At 47.1% G+C, this 20,199-nt stretch overlaps 3 protein-coding genes across 6 annotated transcripts in view; all 3 read right to left on the bottom strand.

Moving 5' to 3' along the window:
* LOC148006947 (uncharacterized) overlaps positions 1–20,199 on the bottom strand; it is a 92,109-nt gene that overhangs the window by 41,812 nt on the left and 30,098 nt on the right. The window lies entirely within an intron of this gene.
* LOC148006949 (acetyl-CoA acetyltransferase, cytosolic-like) lies at positions 1,365–7,678 on the bottom strand. Its single transcript, XM_087605159.1, has 3 exons — positions 7,440–7,678; positions 2,719–2,829; positions 1,365–2,330 (listed from the first exon to the last, which is right to left on the bottom strand). The coding sequence occupies exons 1-3, from the start codon at positions 7,602–7,604 to the stop codon at positions 2,160–2,162; spliced, it is 447 nt and encodes a 148-aa protein (XP_087461285.1). The 5' UTR covers positions 7,605–7,678; the 3' UTR covers positions 1,365–2,159.
* LOC148006948 (acetyl-CoA acetyltransferase, cytosolic-like) lies at positions 10,992–18,260 on the bottom strand. The gene is made up of 4 exons (XM_087605223.1): positions 17,657–18,260; positions 17,066–17,160; positions 12,346–12,456; positions 10,992–11,957 (listed from the first exon to the last, which is right to left on the bottom strand). The coding sequence occupies exons 1-4, from the start codon at positions 17,664–17,666 to the stop codon at positions 11,787–11,789; spliced, it is 387 nt and encodes a 128-aa protein (XP_087461349.1). The 5' UTR covers positions 17,667–18,260; the 3' UTR covers positions 10,992–11,786.

Raw genomic sequence — 20,199 nt, 5'->3', positions numbered from 1 at the left:
GTAACCACCCATCATGCTGACAACTCTGAAATCCTTTTACTCAACCTACTTGTCTATGAGCAGGCTCATCCTCTCTATTTAAACTTCCTAGGACTGGAGTTCAATTCCCAGCACCCAGCACTGGCTTACAACCGCCTGTAATCTCGGGCTCCAGGAGCAGCCATTACCCTGGCTTTGTCAGGCACCTTATTCACATGGAGCCCACCCCATCATTTAAATAAAAACAGGGCTGAGAGATCGCTCAGTAGCTGAGTACTAGTTTCTTAGGCCCTACCATGGTGTTTCCCTCCCCCCTCGCTGAGCCTTTTAGCCTGCTATAGCAAGTTGTTCACACCCATGGGAGCTGCTCTTAGCCCCTGATTTGGGGCTGGGATTTCCATGGCCCCCTTCTTCCCCACCGAGCCTTCCAGCTTGTTGTTTAAGAAGTTGTTCATGCCCCTGATTGGGCCTGGGACTTTCCACCACACAGACTTATCCTGTTTTCCTGGTTAGGGATTTGCACCTGCCTTGTTGTTTTCCATGACTTTTCCCTCTGGTATATAAGGAGATCTCAGTAAAGTGTTGGTGGTACTCTCTGACAATGGGTGACCCGTGTACTTGTTTTCATTCAACCTGCAGAACTACACCCGACATTCACACACTGGCGGCTCAGGTACCAACACTAGCTGTTCTTGTAGAGGACCTGGGTTCAGTCTTAGCACCTACATGGTGGCTCACAAGTCTGTTCCAGGGGGTTCCAGGCTGTCCTGTCTCCAATGTGCATATACAAACATGGGAACACATCTGCACATAAATAAGTCTTGGCTTATTTCTGGTAAATGTTTGTACAACCGTATTACATGTTCCTGACGTATAGGCACAACTTGTTCCTGATGTGTATCCCTGGTCCCACAGGGACTGACAAGACTTCTTTTCATTAGACTACGGGCTAAGCAGTGACATATCTGGCTATGCAGGTTGGTGCACACTGTGTTGGCTGTTGTCCTGTTATGGATGACCCTGTTCTGACTCCAGCTGCTGGGACATTACTTGGGTAGGAACTTTTACTCCGTGATACTCTTAGGGGATTGCTGATGTGTATTTGGCCTGTCCCCAACCAGTCATGCAGATGTGACACATGGCTTCAATAACCAACTTCTACAATGTCTCTCTATTATAGTTTGCTTATGATTTCCACAGCACATGTGACTACCCCCTTGCAGGTTCATCTGAGTATCATACGGCTTATCAAAAATGATCCCAAAGGGACCTCTCAGTAACATGCTGCAAACTAAGGCTTCTCTGTTGAAGCTGGCTGTCCTTACCACATCCTAAACTCTGGCTTTGTTTCTCTTTTCATGATCAAACTCACTGATGAGAAGCAATGCAAGGGAGGAAAGAGTTTATTTGGCTTTCAATTCCAGTTACAGTTCATCATTTTGGGGAAGTCAAGGTAGAGGTTTGAAGCAAGTACAATCCTGTCTGGTCAAGCAGAGAAACAAATGCACGGAAGGCGCTTGCTGCTCACTTTCCAACAACCCAGAGGCACACTGGTTGGGACGGCCAATCTTCTGACTAGAATCGCTAGAATACCTACCCCACCACCTCAGCATAGAAGAGGCCACTGAATCCAATTTCCATTACAGGATTGGTCTTGGTTTGATCAATGGGAAACCACAAGACAACAAGCAAGCAGGGGTGTTTGAGCGAAGAGCCTGAAGTTCAAACCAGAAGCCACATCCCCATTCATTGAATGGATCATTTTGGGACCCTGCATAATGGCGCATGCGTTTAAATCGAGTACTCAGGTGGCACAGAAAGGTGGATCTCTGGGAATTCAAAGCCAACCTCATCTATAAAATGATTTTCAGGCTATATGGTGACACTCTGAGTCAAAAACAAACAAACAAACAAACAAATCAATGATCAGAGAAAATTATACCCGGAAAGCAAAGATAATAAACATGGAAATTATGAAACTGTCGCTCACTCTGGAGCCCTTGATGACTGACTGGATTTCCCTGTTTTATAACAGTGTCAAGTGCAATGTCTCAACGTCTTAGCCTTGGGTGTCTCACACTAAAGTACAGCAAGCTGTCGACCTGGGTTCCTGTCCTCAGTTTGGTCCTCTGGTCTCACGTTCTGTTTAGTGTTTGAATGAGAACTGTAAGGGTGGTGGCTTATCCTCTCTGAACACTCATTGCCATCCCCATCCCACCCCCAGTGCACAGGGCTGCAACACCACAAGTCCCACCCACTCTCTCCAGGGTGTGTGAGAAGGTCACTAGAATCCTACAGCCAGATTCTCCCAGAGGATGGCCCAAGGCAATGGCTCCTCCATAGATGTTCACCTGTAGAGATGAAGAGCTTTAAGTCTTAAGTCAGTCCTCTGAACACAGGCTCATACCTGTTTTATCTCACCCCACCCCACCCCCAGTGTTATGCTAGCAAACCCTCCTTTCAAACTCAACTTTCACTGTAAACCTTAGGATGAAGTAATGCCTGTGTGACACCTGCTTCGTCCCCTGTTTGTAGACTGTTCCACTGATTCTGATGTGACCTAACACACTCAGTTCCTTGCTGTGAAAAGCAACAAAAATCCCAACTGAAAATTAACTTGTGCTTGTTCATCTCTAGCCAAGGTGAGCAGTCATGGGGAATGACCTCATTTCTTATACTTCACAGCTCTAAACATGGGGCACGCAAGCCTATGGGCAAACACAGCTTCACGTTGGTTACCTTCTCGGGGTTTAATCCAAGTTCTGTAGCTATTGCTGCAGACACTGCTGCAAAGGCTTCATTGATTTCAAACACATCAACATCCTCCAGGGACCAACCTGCATTTGCTACCTATAGGAAGGATTAAGGGAGGTCAAACCATTCATTACTAAGAAAATTCTTCTTGAGTTGCTGGAGAGATGGTTGACTGTTAACAACACTTGATGCTCTATCATCAGGACCAATCCTCAGATCCCATGCTCACCTGTAACTCAGTTCTATGGTATCACACACCCTCTTGTGGCTTCCATGGGTACCAGTACGTGCGTGTGTGTGCACGCACACACAATGTTAATTTAGATGAAGAAAAGATATAGGTAATATACTCCTTAAAGACACACCCCTTGTACGCACACGCGTAGATACATACATACAAACACAAACATACACACACACACACACACACACACACACACACACACACAACCCTACCTATAGTAGCAACACTTCAGAATCTCAGGTAGGGCAGCTGTCTACACTAAGGCTAGCCTGGGCTATAGAGCAAGGCTCAGTTCAAAACCAAAAGAATGCATGCTAAAAGTCCCTTAAGTCTAAACTGTTCCACTGTTATGAGCAGTTAATACAGCACACTGGGTCTGACTTAGAAGGATCTGGAAGCTGCAGAGATGGCAGGCAGCACTAGCTGCTCTTCTAGGGACCCAGGTTTGGTTCCCTCACACTCACATGGAGGCTCCTAATACAGACCACAACTCCAGACCCAGGGGACCCGACACCTCCACTGACACACAGGGGATCGCAACATCTATGCAAACACAACACCTATGCATAGAAAATATGATGTAAAACAGCTGACATGGGGCTGACGAGATGGCTCAGTAGGTAAAGTGCAAATGTTCTGAGGTCAACCCCAACCCAACTAAAACAACAGCAGCAGCAACAAAAAGAACAGCACAGAGCATGGTGGTGCACCTATGACCACACTGAGGAAGGCTGGGAAGGGCAGACCTCTGGAGCCTGAGAAACTGCCTGTAACTCCACGTGCAGGGGACTTAAAACCCTCCTTTGGCCTTCACAGGCATCCTTACACATATGTGCATACATATACGTGCACTCACACTTGCACGTGCACGCACACACACACATAAACCAACACATACACACACATATATACACACACACACACTAAAGAAATAAATAAAAATGGGCAGCGACAGCTGGATCTCCGTCAATTCTAGGTCTACATGGCGAGTTGCAGGACAGCCAAGGCTGTTCACTAAGATCCCCTCTTCACAAAGAAACAAAAATATCTGGAAAAAAAAAAGGCCCCTCTGAACCAAACCAAACCACTGCTCGCTGACTGACACAGAAGCATCATTTGTAAACAGAAACTTTTTACTCCTTGTCTCTAAAGTCTCATGTTAATATCATAATATAAAATACCGTGACACTGTAAAAGTTCAAGGTCAATAAAAGTTGTAGTGTGTTGGAAGTCTCTTTAACAGTCCAAAGCCACTTAAGAGTGGATGTCTACAAGATAAAAATAAAAAGCAAATTTTATACTTAAATATTCTTGCTGGGTAGGGTGGCACAGGCCTTTAATCCCAGCAGAAAGAGAGAGGAGGTTTCTGTGAATTCCAAGACTACAAGGGCCATGTAAAGAGATTCTGTGTCAAAAAAATATGTATGTTTTAAAGTATTCTTATCCCAAAAGGGAAGAACTTAGACATTAAAAAAATAATAATAAAATGAATTCACACTTAAGCAAAACTCAAAATCCAGCAGTACAAATTAAAGTGGATAGTTTAGGGCCAGACAGCCTTCTGTTACACAAAATCCTTGGGCGGTCCACAGCCCTGCCATTCACTGCACACGATTTTCTGCTTCCTTCAGACATTTGCGAATCTGCAGCTCCCATCGATGGTCATCCTACAGTCCCGGCATCTCCAATATCCTGGAGCCTCCATACCACCTGAGGCTTCCCCTTCAGCCTCTCAAGCCGTTCTGCGAAGACCCTGACCCTGCGACCAGGTGCCAAGCCTCACGGGCTCTCCTTGATTCCCTTCAAAACTAGAACCAGATGACCCTCTTAGATTGCCAATTTGGTTTGCAGCACAAGATGTGGCCTGGCCTCAGCTTTGTGACGTCTCTAGGGAGCCTTTCTTATTGTCCTAATGAAAGGGAGAAAGTTTCATCTCTCAGTGCAGCAGTTAAGGAAGCTGACTCTTCAGCCCCATCCTAAACAACAAACAGAATCTCCCTCAGAATATCACAGGGAAAGCCCAGGCCCAATTCATGGTAAACTCCTTCTCCCCTCTCTGAGATTTCAGAAATCAGGCACCCACAGTCCACGGTGCCTATAGTATCACTGTTTTCCAAGCTTCCACTAAAATGGCCCTGGAAGTGCTGTAATAGCAAGGTGTTTCCCAGCCTAAGGTCCCAAATTCTCTCACATTTCTCTTAGAAGATGTGGTCAGCGTTTGCATAGCAACAAACCTGTTCCTGATACCAACTTCTATTCCAGTCAACAATCTCTCTGATGCAGTGATAATGTGCCTGAAGGATTTAGGGAAGAAAATGCTTATGGGCTTTATGTATCTGACTGTTATCGTTATTTTTTAATCCATCTCTGTTTTTGCTAGGGTTCCTATTGCTGTGGTGAGACACCATGACCAAAAACAACCAAGTTGGGGAGGAAAGGGCTTATTTGGCTTACACTTCCACTTGGCTGTACATCACCAAGGGAGTCAGGACAGGAACTCAAACATGGACTGCGGTTAGTGACTGCTCAGTTTCCTTGTTCCTTTATTAGCTGGAGCTGGTAGAATCCACATAGCCTGGGGTTAAGGGAGGCAATGAGTGGAAAGTGCTTGGCAAGATGCTTTATAAGACTGTAAAGGACACGCTTAACGGGTCTTCAGTGAACACTGTCATGTCGTGTCATGACTACGTGAACAGTTCCACAGAAGCCAGTGAGATGTGGAAAAAGTAGCAGAGTGACACCAGGTTTGATGGTGAATGTCTACAATCCCAGCACTTGGGCAGCAGAGGCAGAGTACTGAGAGCTTAAAAGGCTATCATCCAAGTTACTCATTAACCTTCGATTCTACGTCAACAACAACAACAACAACAAAATCCGATGCTGGAGAGACAACTCCCTGGGTGAGGAAGGAGGACGGCACTGCCACTGAGCAGGTGACCTGAGTTCAGTTCCGGGACACGTACTGTGTATTGTTGGGGGCGAGGGGTGGAGTGGGAAGTGGGGTGGTGGGAGGGGAGAACCAACTCCCACAACTTGTCCTTCAACTCCCATACACACTTTGTAGCATCCCTCAAAATAAATAAATAGGGCTGGAGAGATGGCTCAGTGGTTAAGAGCACTGACTGCTCATCCAGAGGTCCTGAGTTCAATTCCCAGCAACCACATGGTGGCTCACAACCATCTGTAGTGGGATCTGATGCCCTCTTCTGGTGTGTCTGAAGACAGCGACAGTGTACTCACATATATAAAAGTAAATAAATCTTAAATAGATTAGTAAATGTAATTTAAATATTCTAACAAGAAAAATATCAAAAACAAACTCCAAGACTGAAAACAATACGAGAAAATACAGGTTAACTAAGAACTCACCTTCTCAAAATCAGCAATGGCCCAAAACACAAAACTTCTTTTTCTCACAGGGCTGGGGATTAAACTCAAGCTTTGTGTGTGCTGAGAAAGCTCTCTACAGTGTCACTGCCAGCCTCTCTCTCTCCCTCCTCTGTCCCTTCTTTTCTTCTATAACAAAGAGGCTGGCTAGCTCAGGCTGGCCTCAATCTCATAAAGCTCACATCTTAGACTGCAGAGTGCTGGGGTTACAGCCATGGACCTCCAGTCTGGGAGATATGGAACTTTCTGGACGCTGAAATGATGCCACTGTGGACCTCCTGTGTCAGATATTATTCAAAGTGCAGATGTGTAACAAGGTTAGGTGAATGTTAAAGACTGCCTAGCCCCTTCAGACACACATGACTTATTTCATGTTCAAAATCATACATATTTTGTATCATGTTCAGCCTACATATGTAAGGTGAAATTTACTAAATGAAATTTCTGTACAGAACTGGGTTCCAGCCAATTATTTGCATCATATATATATATATATATATGTATATGTATATATACATATATATATATTATTTCAATTATATCCAACCAACATATACTTAAGATTTAATATATTGAAATAAAAGTATGTTGGGGGTTATAAATTCTGAAATAAGAACCTTTCCAAATATAGAACATTCAGAGGCTTGAAGAGTTGGTCAGTGGTTAGGAGCGCTGGCTGTTCTTGGGGTTTGATTCCCAGCACCCGCACAGCGGCTCACAACAACAACCATCTGTAACTCCAGTTCCAGGAAACCCAATGTCCTCTCCAGCTTTTGCCAGCACGAGGCAGGCAAGTGGTAAATGCAAGACATATGTGCAGGCAAAACACCCTTCTAATACATACAGGATACCCAACTGACACGCATACAAATGGTCACGGACAGAGGAAGAGCAGAAGTTGGTATTGAATGTTAACAATTTTCTCTACAGTTGATTCAAATGTGAGCTGAGAGAGCACAGGGCAGGGCAAGAGAGTGCACTCGTGACCACATGCATGCTAACCACACACTTCACCCCTGAGCTACAATCGATCCACAAACCCAGCAGGAATCAGAGGTAAGATGACCACCAATACCTGCCAACACACGGTGACAGATGAACCATCCTGAATGCAAGCGCGCAGTTGGCCAGGTTCTCTGCGGACCAGTAGGGTGCCTTCGGGAAACTGACCTATGGCGGGACGAGCCGCCGAGACGGTGACCACCAGTTCGGATCTTCTGTTCATCCTGCTACTCCACATGAGTCTGCCCAGCCCTGGCTGCACCTGCAGGCCCTTTTTGACCCCTGCCGGCCCCTGCCCGGCCTTCCCCGCCCCTCCCCGCCCCCTGCCCGCCCCTGCCCGCCCATCCCGGACCCCTGCCCGCCCCTGCCCGCCCTTCCCCGCCCCCTGCCCGCCCTTCCCCGCCCCCTGCCCGCCCATCCGGGACCGCTGTCCGCCCCTGCCCGCCCCTCCCCGCCCCCTGCCCCGCCCTCCCCGGCCCTCCCCTGCCACTCCCCGCCCATGCCCGCCCCTGCCCTCTGGTCCCTGCTGTTCCCTACTCCTCCCTGCTTCTTCCAGCTCCTGGCTTAGCAGCTTCAGGACTCCCACTCTTCCTAAGGAGACCAAGGCTGTGAACAGGGTCCACAGTCCCCAGTCTTGGGGGCAGGGGGGACGCGGGGTCTTAGGATGTGGCATATGTAGTTTCCAGGTCTGGAGTGGGGTAGGGTCCTGGACGTTCCGGATGTGTAGATTACTAAGGGCAGGATCAGCGCGCAGAAGGCTGAGGTGTTGGGAGAAGACACAGGCTGTGGACTTTGAATGCTTCCTTGCAACACACCTCTGGACTCTCTTTTTGGACCCTCTCGTCGTCTTTTTTTGTGTATTTTCGAAGCAGAGAGGATGACTAAAAGTGTACCACAGAGTTAGCCGGGACTGGAATGCCCTGGCTAGAATTCCTGAACATGTCACAAGCCAGAAGGAGCAGGATACAGTGTCTGTCAGTTCTCAGGGACTTTGAGATCCCTCCAAGGGTGCCGGGGCACTGTCCAGGGGACAACCCTGGGGAACGTGAATGGAAGGTGATCTGAAGACCGTGTCCATGAAAGGACACTGAGGGCTATGGATCGCTGCTGTGTAAAACACCTGCGGCCAAAGTCAAACCTTGTCTGCACTTCTAATTACCTCTACCTTGCTAGAAATGGGTCCTCCCACAAACGGTTCACATGATCCACAGGATGTGGGCAAGCAAAAAGTTATTTCTGCAGAGGGCACACAACTACCGAAAACCCTACAGGCTGTGGTGAGGCTGGGCTTTTTACTCCAGAGCTTGGCCACACACACACACACACACACACACACACACACACACACACACACCCATGTGTATATATACATGCCTGTATATTATTTTTCCCAAAGGGAAAAAACTTACCAAATTTTTTCATGTATATAAATGTTTCTGCTTTTTGTTTGCCTGCATGTATGTATGTGCACTATGTGTGTTCCTAGCTCCCCAGGTAGGTCACACAAAGGCACTGGATCCTTGGAATGAAGTTAGGGTGGTTTTGAGTCACCATGTGGAGGCTGGGAACTAACTTAGGTCGCAATAATTGATTTTTTTTCTTCCTTTCTCTCTCTCTCTCTCTCTCTCTCTCTCTCTCTCTCTCTCTCTCTCTCTCCCTCCCTCCCTCCCTCCCTCCCTCCCTGTCAACCATGACTTCATAATGTAACCCTAGGCTGACCTATATATAAGTCACTATGTGGGTCAGGTTGGCCTGGAATTTAAGAGACCCACTTGCTTCTATTCCTTGAATGCAGGGATTAAAGCTGGGCACCACCATGACAGGCTTTAGCCTTACACTGTCATTACAAAGTTGCCTAACTCCAGGCAAAGTGCAAGTGTAACTTTAGAAAGCAGATGAAACCTTAGGCACATACTATATCTAAGAAAAAACGCTGACCAAGAAGGGCTTTGTCCCAGGTGAGGTCTATACTAATTAAAGATGGATCATCCTTGGTCTCATTTGTCTTGTAATGTTCCATTTACATCTTCCTTTTGCAGACTCCCTCTGGCTATTCTCCCCACACCCCACCCCCTCCCTCACAGGCAGGCTGTAGGACTCCAGGGTTCTGAAAGGACAGCCATTCTGCTTTGCTTCTGCAGTTTCCTGCCTCTCCACTTCCCCTCCCTGGCCACTCTTGAGTCCCCCTTGTGGGCTTACTCTGTCCCTTACCCAATTCTGCAGCAGCTCCCAGGGAAACATCATTCCACCCCATCACTTCAGTAACCACCCATCATGCTGACAACTCTGAAATCCTTTTACTCAACCTACTTGTCTATGAGCAGGCTCATCCTCTCTATTTAAACTTCCTAGGACTGGAGTTCAATTCCCAGCACCCAGCACTGGCTTACAACCGCCTGTAATCTCGGGCTCCAGGAGCAGCCATTACCCTGGCTTTGTCAGGCACCTTATTCACATGGAGCCCACCCCATCATTTAAATAAAAACAGGGCTGAGAGATCGCTCAGTAGCTGAGTACTAGTTTCTTAGGCCCTACCATGGTGTTTCCCTCCCCCCTCGCTGAGCCTTTTAGCCTGCTATAGCAAGTTGTTCACACCCATGGGAGCTGCTCTTAGCCCCTGATTTGGGGCTGGGATTTCCATGGCCCCCTTCTTCCCCACCGAGCCTTCCAGCTTGTTGTTTAAGAAGTTGTTCATGCCCCTGATTGGGCCTGGGACTTTCCACCACACAGACTTATCCTGTTTTCCTGGTTAGGGATTTGCACCTGCCTTGTTGTTTTCCATGACTTTTCCCTCTGGTATATAAGGAGATCTCAGTAAAGTGTTGGTGGTACTCTCTGACAATGGGTGACCCGTGTACTTGTTTTCATTCAACCTGCAGAACTACACCCGACATTCACACACTGGCGGCTCAGGTACCAACACTAGCTGTTCTTGTAGAGGACCTGGGTTCAGTCTTAGCACCTACATGGTGGCTCACAAGTCTGTTCCAGGGGGTTCCAGGCTGTCCTGTCTCCAATGTGCATATACAAACATGGGAACACATCTGCACATAAATAAGTCTTGGCTTATTTCTGGTAAATGTTTGTACAACCGTATTACATGTTCCTGACGTATAGGCACAACTTGTTCCTGATGTGTATCCCTGGTCCCACAGGGACTGACAAGACTTCTTTTCATTAGACTACGGGCTAAGCAGTGACATATCTGGCTATGCAGGTTGGTGCACACTGTGTTGGCTGTTGTCCTGTTATGGATGACCCTGTTCTGACTCCAGCTGCTGGGACATTACTTGGGTAGGAACTTTTACTCCGTGATACTCTTAGGGGATTGCTGATGTGTATTTGGCCTGTCCCCAACCAGTCATGCAGATGTGACACATGGCTTCAATAACCAACTTCTACAATGTCTCTCTATTATAGTTTGCTTATGATTTCCACAGCACATGTGACTACCCCCTTGCAGGTTCATCTGAGTATCATACGGCTTATCAAAAATGATCCCAAAGGGACCTCTCAGTAACATGCTGCAAACTAAGGCTTCTCTGTTGAAGCTGGCTGTCCTTACCACATCCTAAACTCTGGCTTTGTTTCTCTTTTCATGATCAAACTCACTGATGAGAAGCAATGCAAGGGAGGAAAGAGTTTATTTGGCTTTCAATTCCAGTTACAGTTCATCATTTTGGGGAAGTCAAGGTAGAGGTTTGAAGCAAGTACAATCCTGTCTGGTCAAGCAGAGAAACAAATGCACGGAAGGCGCTTGCTGCTCACTTTCCAACAACCCAGAGGCACACTGGTTGGGACGGCCAATCTTCTGACTAGAATCGCTAGAATACCTACCCCACCACCTCAGCATAGAAGAGGCCACTGAATCCAATTTCCATTACAGGATTGGTCTTGGTTTGATCAATGGGAAACCACAAGACAACAAGCAAGCAGGGGTGTTTGAGCGAAGAGCCTGAAGTTCAAACCAGAAGCCACATCCCCATTCATTGAATGGATCATTTTGGGACCCTGCATAATGGCGCATGCGTTTAAATCGAGTACTCAGGTGGCACAGAAAGGTGGATCTCTGGGAATTCAAAGCCAACCTCATCTATAAAATGATTTTCAGGCTATATGGTGACACTCTGAGTCAAAAACAAACAAACAAACAAACAAATCAATGATCAGAGAAAATTATACCCGGAAAGCAAAGATAATAAACATGGAAATTATGAAACTGTCGCTCACTCTGGAGCCCTTGATGACTGACTGGATTTCCCTGTTTTATAACAGTGTCAAGTGCAATGTCTCAACGTCTTAGCCTTGGGTGTCTCACACTAAAGTACAGCAAGCTGTCGACCTGGGTTCCTGTCCTCAGTTTGGTCCTCTGGTCTCACGTTCTGTTTAGTGTTTGAATGAGAACTGTAAGGGTGGTGGCTTATCCTCTCTGAACACTCATTGCCATCCCCATCCCACCCCCAGTGCACAGGGCTGCAACACCACAAGTCCCACCCACTCTCTCCAGGGTGTGTGAGAAGGTCACTAGAATCCTACAGCCAGATTCTCCCAGAGGATGGCCCAAGGCAATGGCTCCTCCATAGATGTTCACCTGTAGAGATGAAGAGCTTTAAGTCTTAAGTCAGTCCTCTGAACACAGGCTCATACCTGTTTTATCTCACCCCACCCCACCCCCAGTGTTATGCTAGCAAACCCTCCTTTCAAACTCAACTTTCACTGTAAACCTTAGGATGAAGTAATGCCTGTGTGACACCTGCTTCGTCCCCTGTTTGTAGACTGTTCCACTGATTCTGATGTGACCTAACACACTCAGTTCCTTGCTGTGAAAAGCAACAAAAATCCCAACTGAAAATTAACTTGTGCTTGTTCATCTCTAGCCAAGGTGAGCAGTCATGGGGAATGACCTCATTTCTTATACTTCACAGCTCTAAACATGGGGCACGCAAGCCTATGGGCAAACACAGCTTCACGTTGGTTACCTTCTCGGGGTTTAATCCAAGTTCTGTAGCTATTGCTGCAGACACTGCTGCAAAGGCTTCATTGATTTCAAACACATCAACATCCTCCAGGGACCAACCTGCATTTGCTACCTATAGGAAGGATTAAGGGAGGTCAAACCATTCATTACTAAGAAAATTCTTCTTGAGTTGCTGGAGAGATGGTTGACTGTTAACAACACTTGATGCTCTATCATCAGGACCAATCCTCAGATCCCATGCTCACCTGTAACTCAGTTCTATGGTATCACACACCCTCTTGTGGCTTCCATGGGTACCAGTACGTGCGTGTGTGTGCACGCACACACAATGTTAATTTAGATGAAGAAAAGATATAGGTAATATACTCCTTAAAGACACACCCCTTGTACGCACACGCGTAGATACATACATACAAACACAAACATACACACACACACACACACACACACACACACACACAACCCTACCTATAGTAGCAACACTTCAGAATCTCAGGTAGGGCAGCTGTCTACACTAAGGCTAGCCTGGGCTATAGAGCAAGGCTCAGTTCAAAACCAAAAGAATGCATGCTAAAAGTCCCTTAAGTCTAACTGTTCCACTGTTATGAGCAGTTAATACAGCAAACTGGATCTGACTTAGAAGGATCTGGAAGCTGCAGAGATGGCAGGCAGCACTAGCTGCTCTTCTAGGGACCCAGGTTTGGTTCCCTCACACTCACATGGAGGCTCCTAATACAGACCACAACTCCAGAGCCAGGGGATCCGACACCTCCACTGACACACAGGGGATCGCAACATCTATGCAAACACAACACCTATGCATAGAAAATATGATGTAAAACAGCTGACATGGGGCTGACGAGATGGCTCAGTAGGTAAAGTGCAAATGTTCTGAGGTCAACCCCAACCCAACTAAAACAACAGCAGCAGCAACAAAAAGAACAGCACAGAGCATGGTGGTGCACCTATGACCACACTGAGGAAGGCTGGGAAGGGCAGACCTCTGGAGCCTGAGAAACTGCCTGTAACTCCACGTGCAGGGGACTTAAAACCCTCCTTTGGCCTTCACAGGCATCCTTACACATATGTGCATACATATACGTGCACTCACACTTGCACGTGCACGCACACACACACATAAACCAACACATACACACACATATATACACACACACACACTAAAGAAATAAATAAAAATGGGCAGCGACAGCTGGATCTCCGTCAATTCTAGGTCTACATGGCGAGTTGCAGGACAGCCAAGGCTGTTCACTAAGATCCCCTCTTCACAAAGAAACAAAAATATCTGGAAAAAAAAAAGGCCCCTCTGAACCAAACCAAACCACTGCTCGCTGACTGACACAGAAGCATCATTTGTAAACAGAAACTTTTTACTCCTTGTCTCTAAAGTCTCATGTTAATATCATAATATAAAATACCGTGACAGTGTAAAAGTTCAAGGTCAATAAAAGTTGTAGTGTGTTGGAAGTCTCTTTAACAGTCCAAAGCCACTTAAGAGTGGATGTCTACAAGATAAAAATAAAAAGCAAATTTTATACTTAAATATTCTTGCTGGGTAGGGTGGCACAGGCCTTTAATCCCAGCAGAAAGAGAGAGGAGGTTTCTGTGAATTCCAAGACTACAAGGGCCATGTAAAGAGATTCTGTGTCAAAAAAATATGTATGTTTTAAAGTATTCTTATCCCAAAAGGGAAGAACTTAGACATTAAAAAAATAATAATAAAATGAATTCACACTTAAGCAAAACTCAAAATCCAGCAGTACAAATTAAAGTGGATAGTTTAGGGCCAGACAGCCTTCTGTTACACAAAATCCTTGGGCGGTCCACAGCCCTGCCATTCACTGCACACGATTTTCTGCTTCCTTCAGACATTTGCGAATCTGCAGCTCCCATCGATGGTCATCCTACAGTCCCGGCATCTCCAATATCCTGGAGCCTCCATACCACCTGAGGCTTCCCCTTCAGCCTCTCAAGCCGTTCTGCGAAGACCCTGACCCTGCGACCAGGTGCCAAGCCTCACGGGCTCTCCTTGATTCCCTTCAAAACTAGAACCAGATGACCCTCTTAGATTGCCAATTTGGTTTGCAGCACAAGATGTGGCCTGGCCTCAGCTTTGTGACGTCTCTAGGGAGCCTTTCTTATTGTCCTAATGAAAGGGAGAAAGTTTCATCTCTCAGTGCAGCAGTTAAGGAAGCTGACTCTTCAGCCCCATCCTAAACAACAAACAGAATCTCCCTCAGAATATCACAGGGAAAGCCCAGGCCCAATTCATGGTAAACTCCTTCTCCCCTCTCTGAGATTTCAGAAATCAGGCACCCACAGTCCACGGTGCCTATAGTATCACTGTTTTCCAAGCTTCCACTAAAATGGCCCTGGAAGTGCTGTAATAGCAAGGTGTTTCCCAGCCTAAGGTCCCAAATTCTCTCACATTTCTCTTAGAAGATGTGGTCAGCGTTTGCATAGCAACAAACCTGTTCCTGATACCAACTTCTATTCCAGTCAACAATCTCTCTGATGCAGTGATAATGTGCCTGAAGGATTTAGGGAAGAAAATGCTTATGGGCTTTATGTATCTGACTGTTATCGTTATTTTTTAATCCATCTCTGTTTTTGCTAGGGTTCCTATTGCTGTGGTGAGACACCATGACCAAAAACAACCAAGTTGGGGAGGAAAGGGCTTATTTGGCTTACACTTCCACTTGGCTGTACATCACCAAGGGAGTCAGGACAGGAACTCAAACATGGACTGCGGTTAGTGACTGCTCAGTTTCCTTGTTCCTTTATTAGCTGGAGCTGGTAGAATCCACATAGCCTGGGGTTAAGGGAGGCAATGAGTGGAAAGTGCTTGGCAAGATGCTTTATAAGACTGTAAAGGACACGCTTAACGGGTCTTCAGTGAACACTGTCATGTCGTGTCATGACTACGTGAACAGTTCCACAGAAGCCAGTGAGATGTGGAAAAAGTAGCAGAGTGACACCAGGTTTGATGGTGAATGTCTACAATCCCAGCACTTGGGCAGCAGAGGCAGAGTACTGAGAGCTTAAAAGGCTATCATCCAAGTTACTCATTAACCTTCGATTCTACGTCAACAACAACAACAACAACAAAATCCGATGCTGGAGAGACAACTCCCTGGGTGAGGAAGGAGGACGGCACTGCCACTGAGCAGGTGACCTGAGTTCAGTTCCGGGACACGTACTGTGTATTGTTGGGGGCGAGGGGTGGAGTGGGAAGTGGGGTGGTGGGAGGGGAGAACCAACTCCCACAACTTGTCCTTCAACTCCCATACACACTTTGTAGCATCCCTCAAAATAAATAAATAGGGCTGGAGAGATGGCTCAGTGGTTAAGAGCACTGACTGCTCATCCAGAGGTCCTGAGTTCAATTCCCAGCAACCACATGGTGGCTCACAACCATCTGTAGTGGGATCTGATGCCCTCTTCTGGTGTGTCTGAAGACAGCGACAGTGTACTCACATATATAAAAGTAAATAAATCTTAAATAGATTAGTAAATGTAATTTAAATATTCTAACAAGAAAAATATCAAAAACAAACTCCAAGACTGAAAACAATACGAGAAAATACAGGTTAACTAAGAACTCACCTTCTCAAAATCAGCAATGGCCCAAAACACAAAACTTCTTTTTCTCACAGGGCTGGGGATTAAACTCAAGCTTTGTGTGTGCTGAGAAAGCTCTCTACAGTGTCACTGCCAGCCTCTCTCTCTCCCTCCTCTGTCCCTTCTTTTCTTCTATAACAAAGAGGCTGGCTAGCTCAGGCTGGCCTCAATCTCATAAAGCTCACATCTTAGACTGCAGAGTGCTGGGGTTACAGCCATGGACCTCCAGTCTGGGAGATATGGAACTTTCTGGACGCTGAAATGATGCCACTGTGGACCTCCTGTGTCAGATATTATTCAAAGTGCAGATGTGTAACAAGGTTAGGTGAATGTTAAAGACTGCCTAGCCCCTTCAGACACACATGACTTATTTCATGTTCAAAATCATACATATTTTGTATCATGTTCAGCCTACATATGTAAGGTGAAATTTACTAAATGAAATTTCTGTACAGAACTGGGTTCCAGCCAATTATTTGCATCATATATATATATATATATATATATGTATATGTATATATACATATATATATATTATTTCAATTATATCCAACCAACATATACTTAAGATTTAATATATTGAAATAAAAGTATGTTGGGGGTTATAAATTCTGAAATAAGAACCTTTCCAAATATAGAACATTCAGAGGCTTGAAGAGTTGGTCAGTGGTTAGGAGCGCTGGCTGTTCTTGGGGTTTGATTCCCAGCACCCGCACAGCGGCTCACAACAACAACCATCTGTAACTCCAGTTCCAGGAAACCCAATGTCCTCTCCAGCTTTTGCCAGCACGAGGCAGGCAAGTGGTAAATGCAAGACATATGTGCAGGCAAAACACCCTTCTAATACATACAGGATACCCAACTGACACGCATACAAATGGTCACGGACAGAGGAAGAGCAGAAGTTGGTATTGAATGTTAACAATTTTCTCTACAGTTGATTCAAATGTGAGCTGAGAGAGCACAGGGCAGGGCAAGAGAGTGCACTCGTGACCACATGCATGCTAACCACACACTTCACCCCTGAGCTACAATCGATCCACAAACCCAGCAGGAATCAGAGGTAAGATGACCACCAATACCTGCCAACACACGGTGACAGATGAACCATCCTGAATGCAAGCGCGCAGTTGGCCAGGTTCTCTGCGGACCAGTAGGGTGCCTTCGGGAAACTGACCTATGGCGGGACGAGCCGCCGAGACGGTGACCACCAGTTCGGATCTTCTGTTCATCCTGCTACTCCACATGAGTCTGCCCAGCCCTGGCTGCACCTGCAGGCCCTTTTTGACCCCTGCCGGCCCCTGCCCGGCCTTCCCCGCCCCTCCCCGCCCCCTGCCCGCCCCTGCCCGCCCATCCCGGACCCCTGCCCGCCCCTGCCCGCCCTTCCCCGCCCCCTGCCCGCCCTTCCCCGCCCCCTGCCCGCCCATCCGGGACCGCTGTCCGCCCCTGCCCGCCCCTCCCCGCCCCCTGCCCCGCCCTCCCCGGCCCTCCCCTGCCACTCCCCGCCCATGCCCGCCCCTGCCCTCTGGTCCCTGCTGTTCCCTACTCCTCCCTGCTTCTTCCAGCTCCTGGCTTAGCAGCTCCCAGGACTCCCATTCTTCCTAAGGAGACCAAGGCTGTGAACAGGGTCCACAGTCCCCAGTCTTGGGGGCAGGGGGGACGCGGGGTCTTACGATGTGGCATATGTAGTTTCCAGGTCTGGAGTGGGGTAGGGTCCTGGACGTTCCGGATGTGTAGATTACTAAGGGCAGGATCAGCGCGCAGAAGGCTGAGGTGTTGGGAGAAGACACAGGCTGTGGACTTTGAATGCTTCCTTGCAACACACCTCTGGACTCTCTTTTTGGACCCTCTCGTCGTCTTTTTTTGTGTATTTTCGAAGCAGAGAGGATGACTAAAAGTGTACCACAGAGTTAGCCGGGACTGGAATGCCCTGGCTAGAATTCCTGAACATGTCACAAGCCAGAAGGAGCAGGATACAGTGTCTGTCAGTTCTCAGGGACTTTGAGATCCCTCCAAGGGTGCCGGGGCACTGTCCAGGGGACAACCCTGGGGAACGTGAATGGAAGGTGATCTGAAGACCGTGTCCATGAAAGGACACTGAGGGCTATGGATCGCTGCTGTGTAAAACACCTGCGGCCAAAGTCAAACCTTGTCTGCACTTCTAATTACCTCTACCTTGCTAGAAATGGGTCCTCCCACAAACGGTTCACATGATCCACAGGATGTGGGCAAGCAAAAAGTTATTTCTGCAGAGGGCACACAACTACCGAAAACCCTACAGGCTGTGGTGAGGCTGGGCTTTTTACTCCAGAGCTTGGCCACACACACACACACACACACACACACACACACACACACACCCATGTGTATATATACATGCCTGTATATTATTTTTCCCAAAGGGAAAAAACTTACCAAATTTTTTCATGTATATAAATGTTTCTGCTTTTTGTTTGCCTGCATGTATGTATGTGCACTATGTGTGTTCCTAGCTCCCCAGGTAGGTCACACAAAGGCACTGGATCCTTGGAATGAAGTTAGGGTGGTTTTGAGTCACCATGTGGAGGCTGGGAACTAACTTAGGTCGCAATAATTGATTTTTTTTCTTCCTTTCTCTCTCTCTCTCTCTCTCTCTCTCTCTCTCTCTCTCCCTCCCTCCCTCCCTCCCTCCCTCCCTGTCAACCATGACTTCATAATGTAACCCTAGGCTGACCTATATATAAGTCACTATGTGGGTCAGGTTGGCCTGGAATTTAAGAGACCCACTTGCTTCTATTCCTTGAATGCAGGGATTAAAGCTGGGCACCACCATGACAGGCTTTAGCCTTACACTGTCATTACAAAGTTGCCTAACTCCAGGCAAAGTGCAAGTGTAACTTTAGAAAGCAGATGAAACCTTAGGCACATACTATATCTAAGAAAAAACGCTGACCAAGAAGGGCTTTGTCCCAGGTGAGGTCTATACTAATTAAAGATGGATCATCCTTGTTCTCATTTGTCTTGGAATGTTCCATTTACATCTTCCTTTTGCAGACTCCCTCTGGCTATTCTCCCCACACCCCACCCCCTCCCTCACAGGCAGGCTGTAGGACTCCAGGGTTCTGAAAGGACAGCCATTCTGCTTTGCTTCTGCAGTTTCCTGCCTCTCCACTTCCCCTCCCTGGCCACTCTTGAGTCCCCCTTGTGGGCTTACTCTGTCCCTTACCCAATTCTGCAGCAGCTCCCAGGGAAACATCATTCCACCCCATCACTTCAGTAACCACCCATCATGCTGACAACTCTGAAATCCTTTTACTCAACCTACTTGTCTATGAGCAGGCTCATCCTCTCTATTTAAACTTCCTAGGACTGGAGTTCAATTCCCAGCACCCAGCACTGGCTTACAACCGCCTGTAATCTCGGGCTCCAGGAGCAGCCATTACCCTGGCTTTGTCAGGCACCTTATTCACATGGAGCCCACCCCATCATTTAAATAAAAACAGGGCTGAGAGATCGCTCAGTAGCTGAGTACTAGTTTCTTAGGCCCTACCATGGTGTTTCCCTCCCCCCTCGCTGAGCCTTTTAGCCTGCTATAGCAAGTTGTTCACACCCATGGGAGCTGCTCTTAGCCCCTGATTTGGGGCTGGGATTTCCATGGCCCCCTTCTTCCCCACCGAGCCTTCCAGCTTGTTGTTTAAGAAGTTGTTCATGCCCCTGATTGGGCCTGGGACTTTCCACCACACAGACTTATCCTGTTTTCCTGGTTAGGGATTTGCACCTGCCTTGTTGTTTTCCATGACTTTTCCCTCTGGTATATAAGGAGATCTCAGTAAAGTGTTGGTGGTACTCTCTGACAATGGGTGACCCGTGTACTTGTTTTCATTCAACCTGCAGAACTACACACGACATTCACACACTGGAGGCTCAGGCACCAACACTAGTTGTACTTGTAGAGGACCTGGGTTCAGTCCTAGCCCCCACATGGTGGCTCACAAGTCTGTTCCAGGGGGTTCCATGCTCTCCTGTCTCCAATGTGCATATAAAAACATGGCAACACATCCTCACATGAATAAATCTTGGCCTATTTCTGGTAAATTTTTGCACAACCATATTGCATGTTCCTTAGGTAGAGGCACAATATGTTCCTGATGTGTAGCCCTGGCCCCCCAGAGACTGACATGACTTCTTTTCATTAACTACATGCTGTGCAGTGACACATCTATCTATGCAGGTTAGT

The sequence above is a fragment of the Rattus norvegicus genome, chromosome 1, assembly GCF_021556685.1.
Source record: "Rattus norvegicus strain SHRSP/BbbUtx chromosome 1, alternate assembly SHRSP_T2T, whole genome shotgun sequence".
Lineage (NCBI taxonomy): Eukaryota > Metazoa > Chordata > Mammalia > Rodentia > Muridae > Rattus > Rattus norvegicus.
Note: the sequence above shows the minus strand (reverse complement) of the source record. Positions and strands in the feature narration are given on the sequence as shown.

Coding starts and splice junctions, on each gene's coding strand:
- LOC148006949 (XM_087605159.1), bottom strand. CDS start 7,604: ATGTGGAGTAGCAGGATGAACAGAAGATCCGAACTGGTGGTCACCGTC. Junction 2,830..7,439: donor CTGTCACCGTGTGTTGGCAG/GTATTGGTGGTC, acceptor TCCTTCCTATAG/GTAGCAAATGCAGGTTGGTC. Junction 2,331..2,718: donor TTGGATTAAACCCCGAGAAG/GTAACCAACGTG, acceptor TCATCTCTACAG/GTGAACATCTATGGAGGAGC.
- LOC148006948 (XM_087605223.1), bottom strand. Junction 12,457..17,065: donor CTGTCACCGTGTGTTGGCAG/GTATTGGTGGTC, acceptor TCCTTCCTATAG/GTAGCAAATGCAGGTTGGTC. Junction 11,958..12,345: donor TTGGATTAAACCCCGAGAAG/GTAACCAACGTG, acceptor TCATCTCTACAG/GTGAACATCTATGGAGGAGC.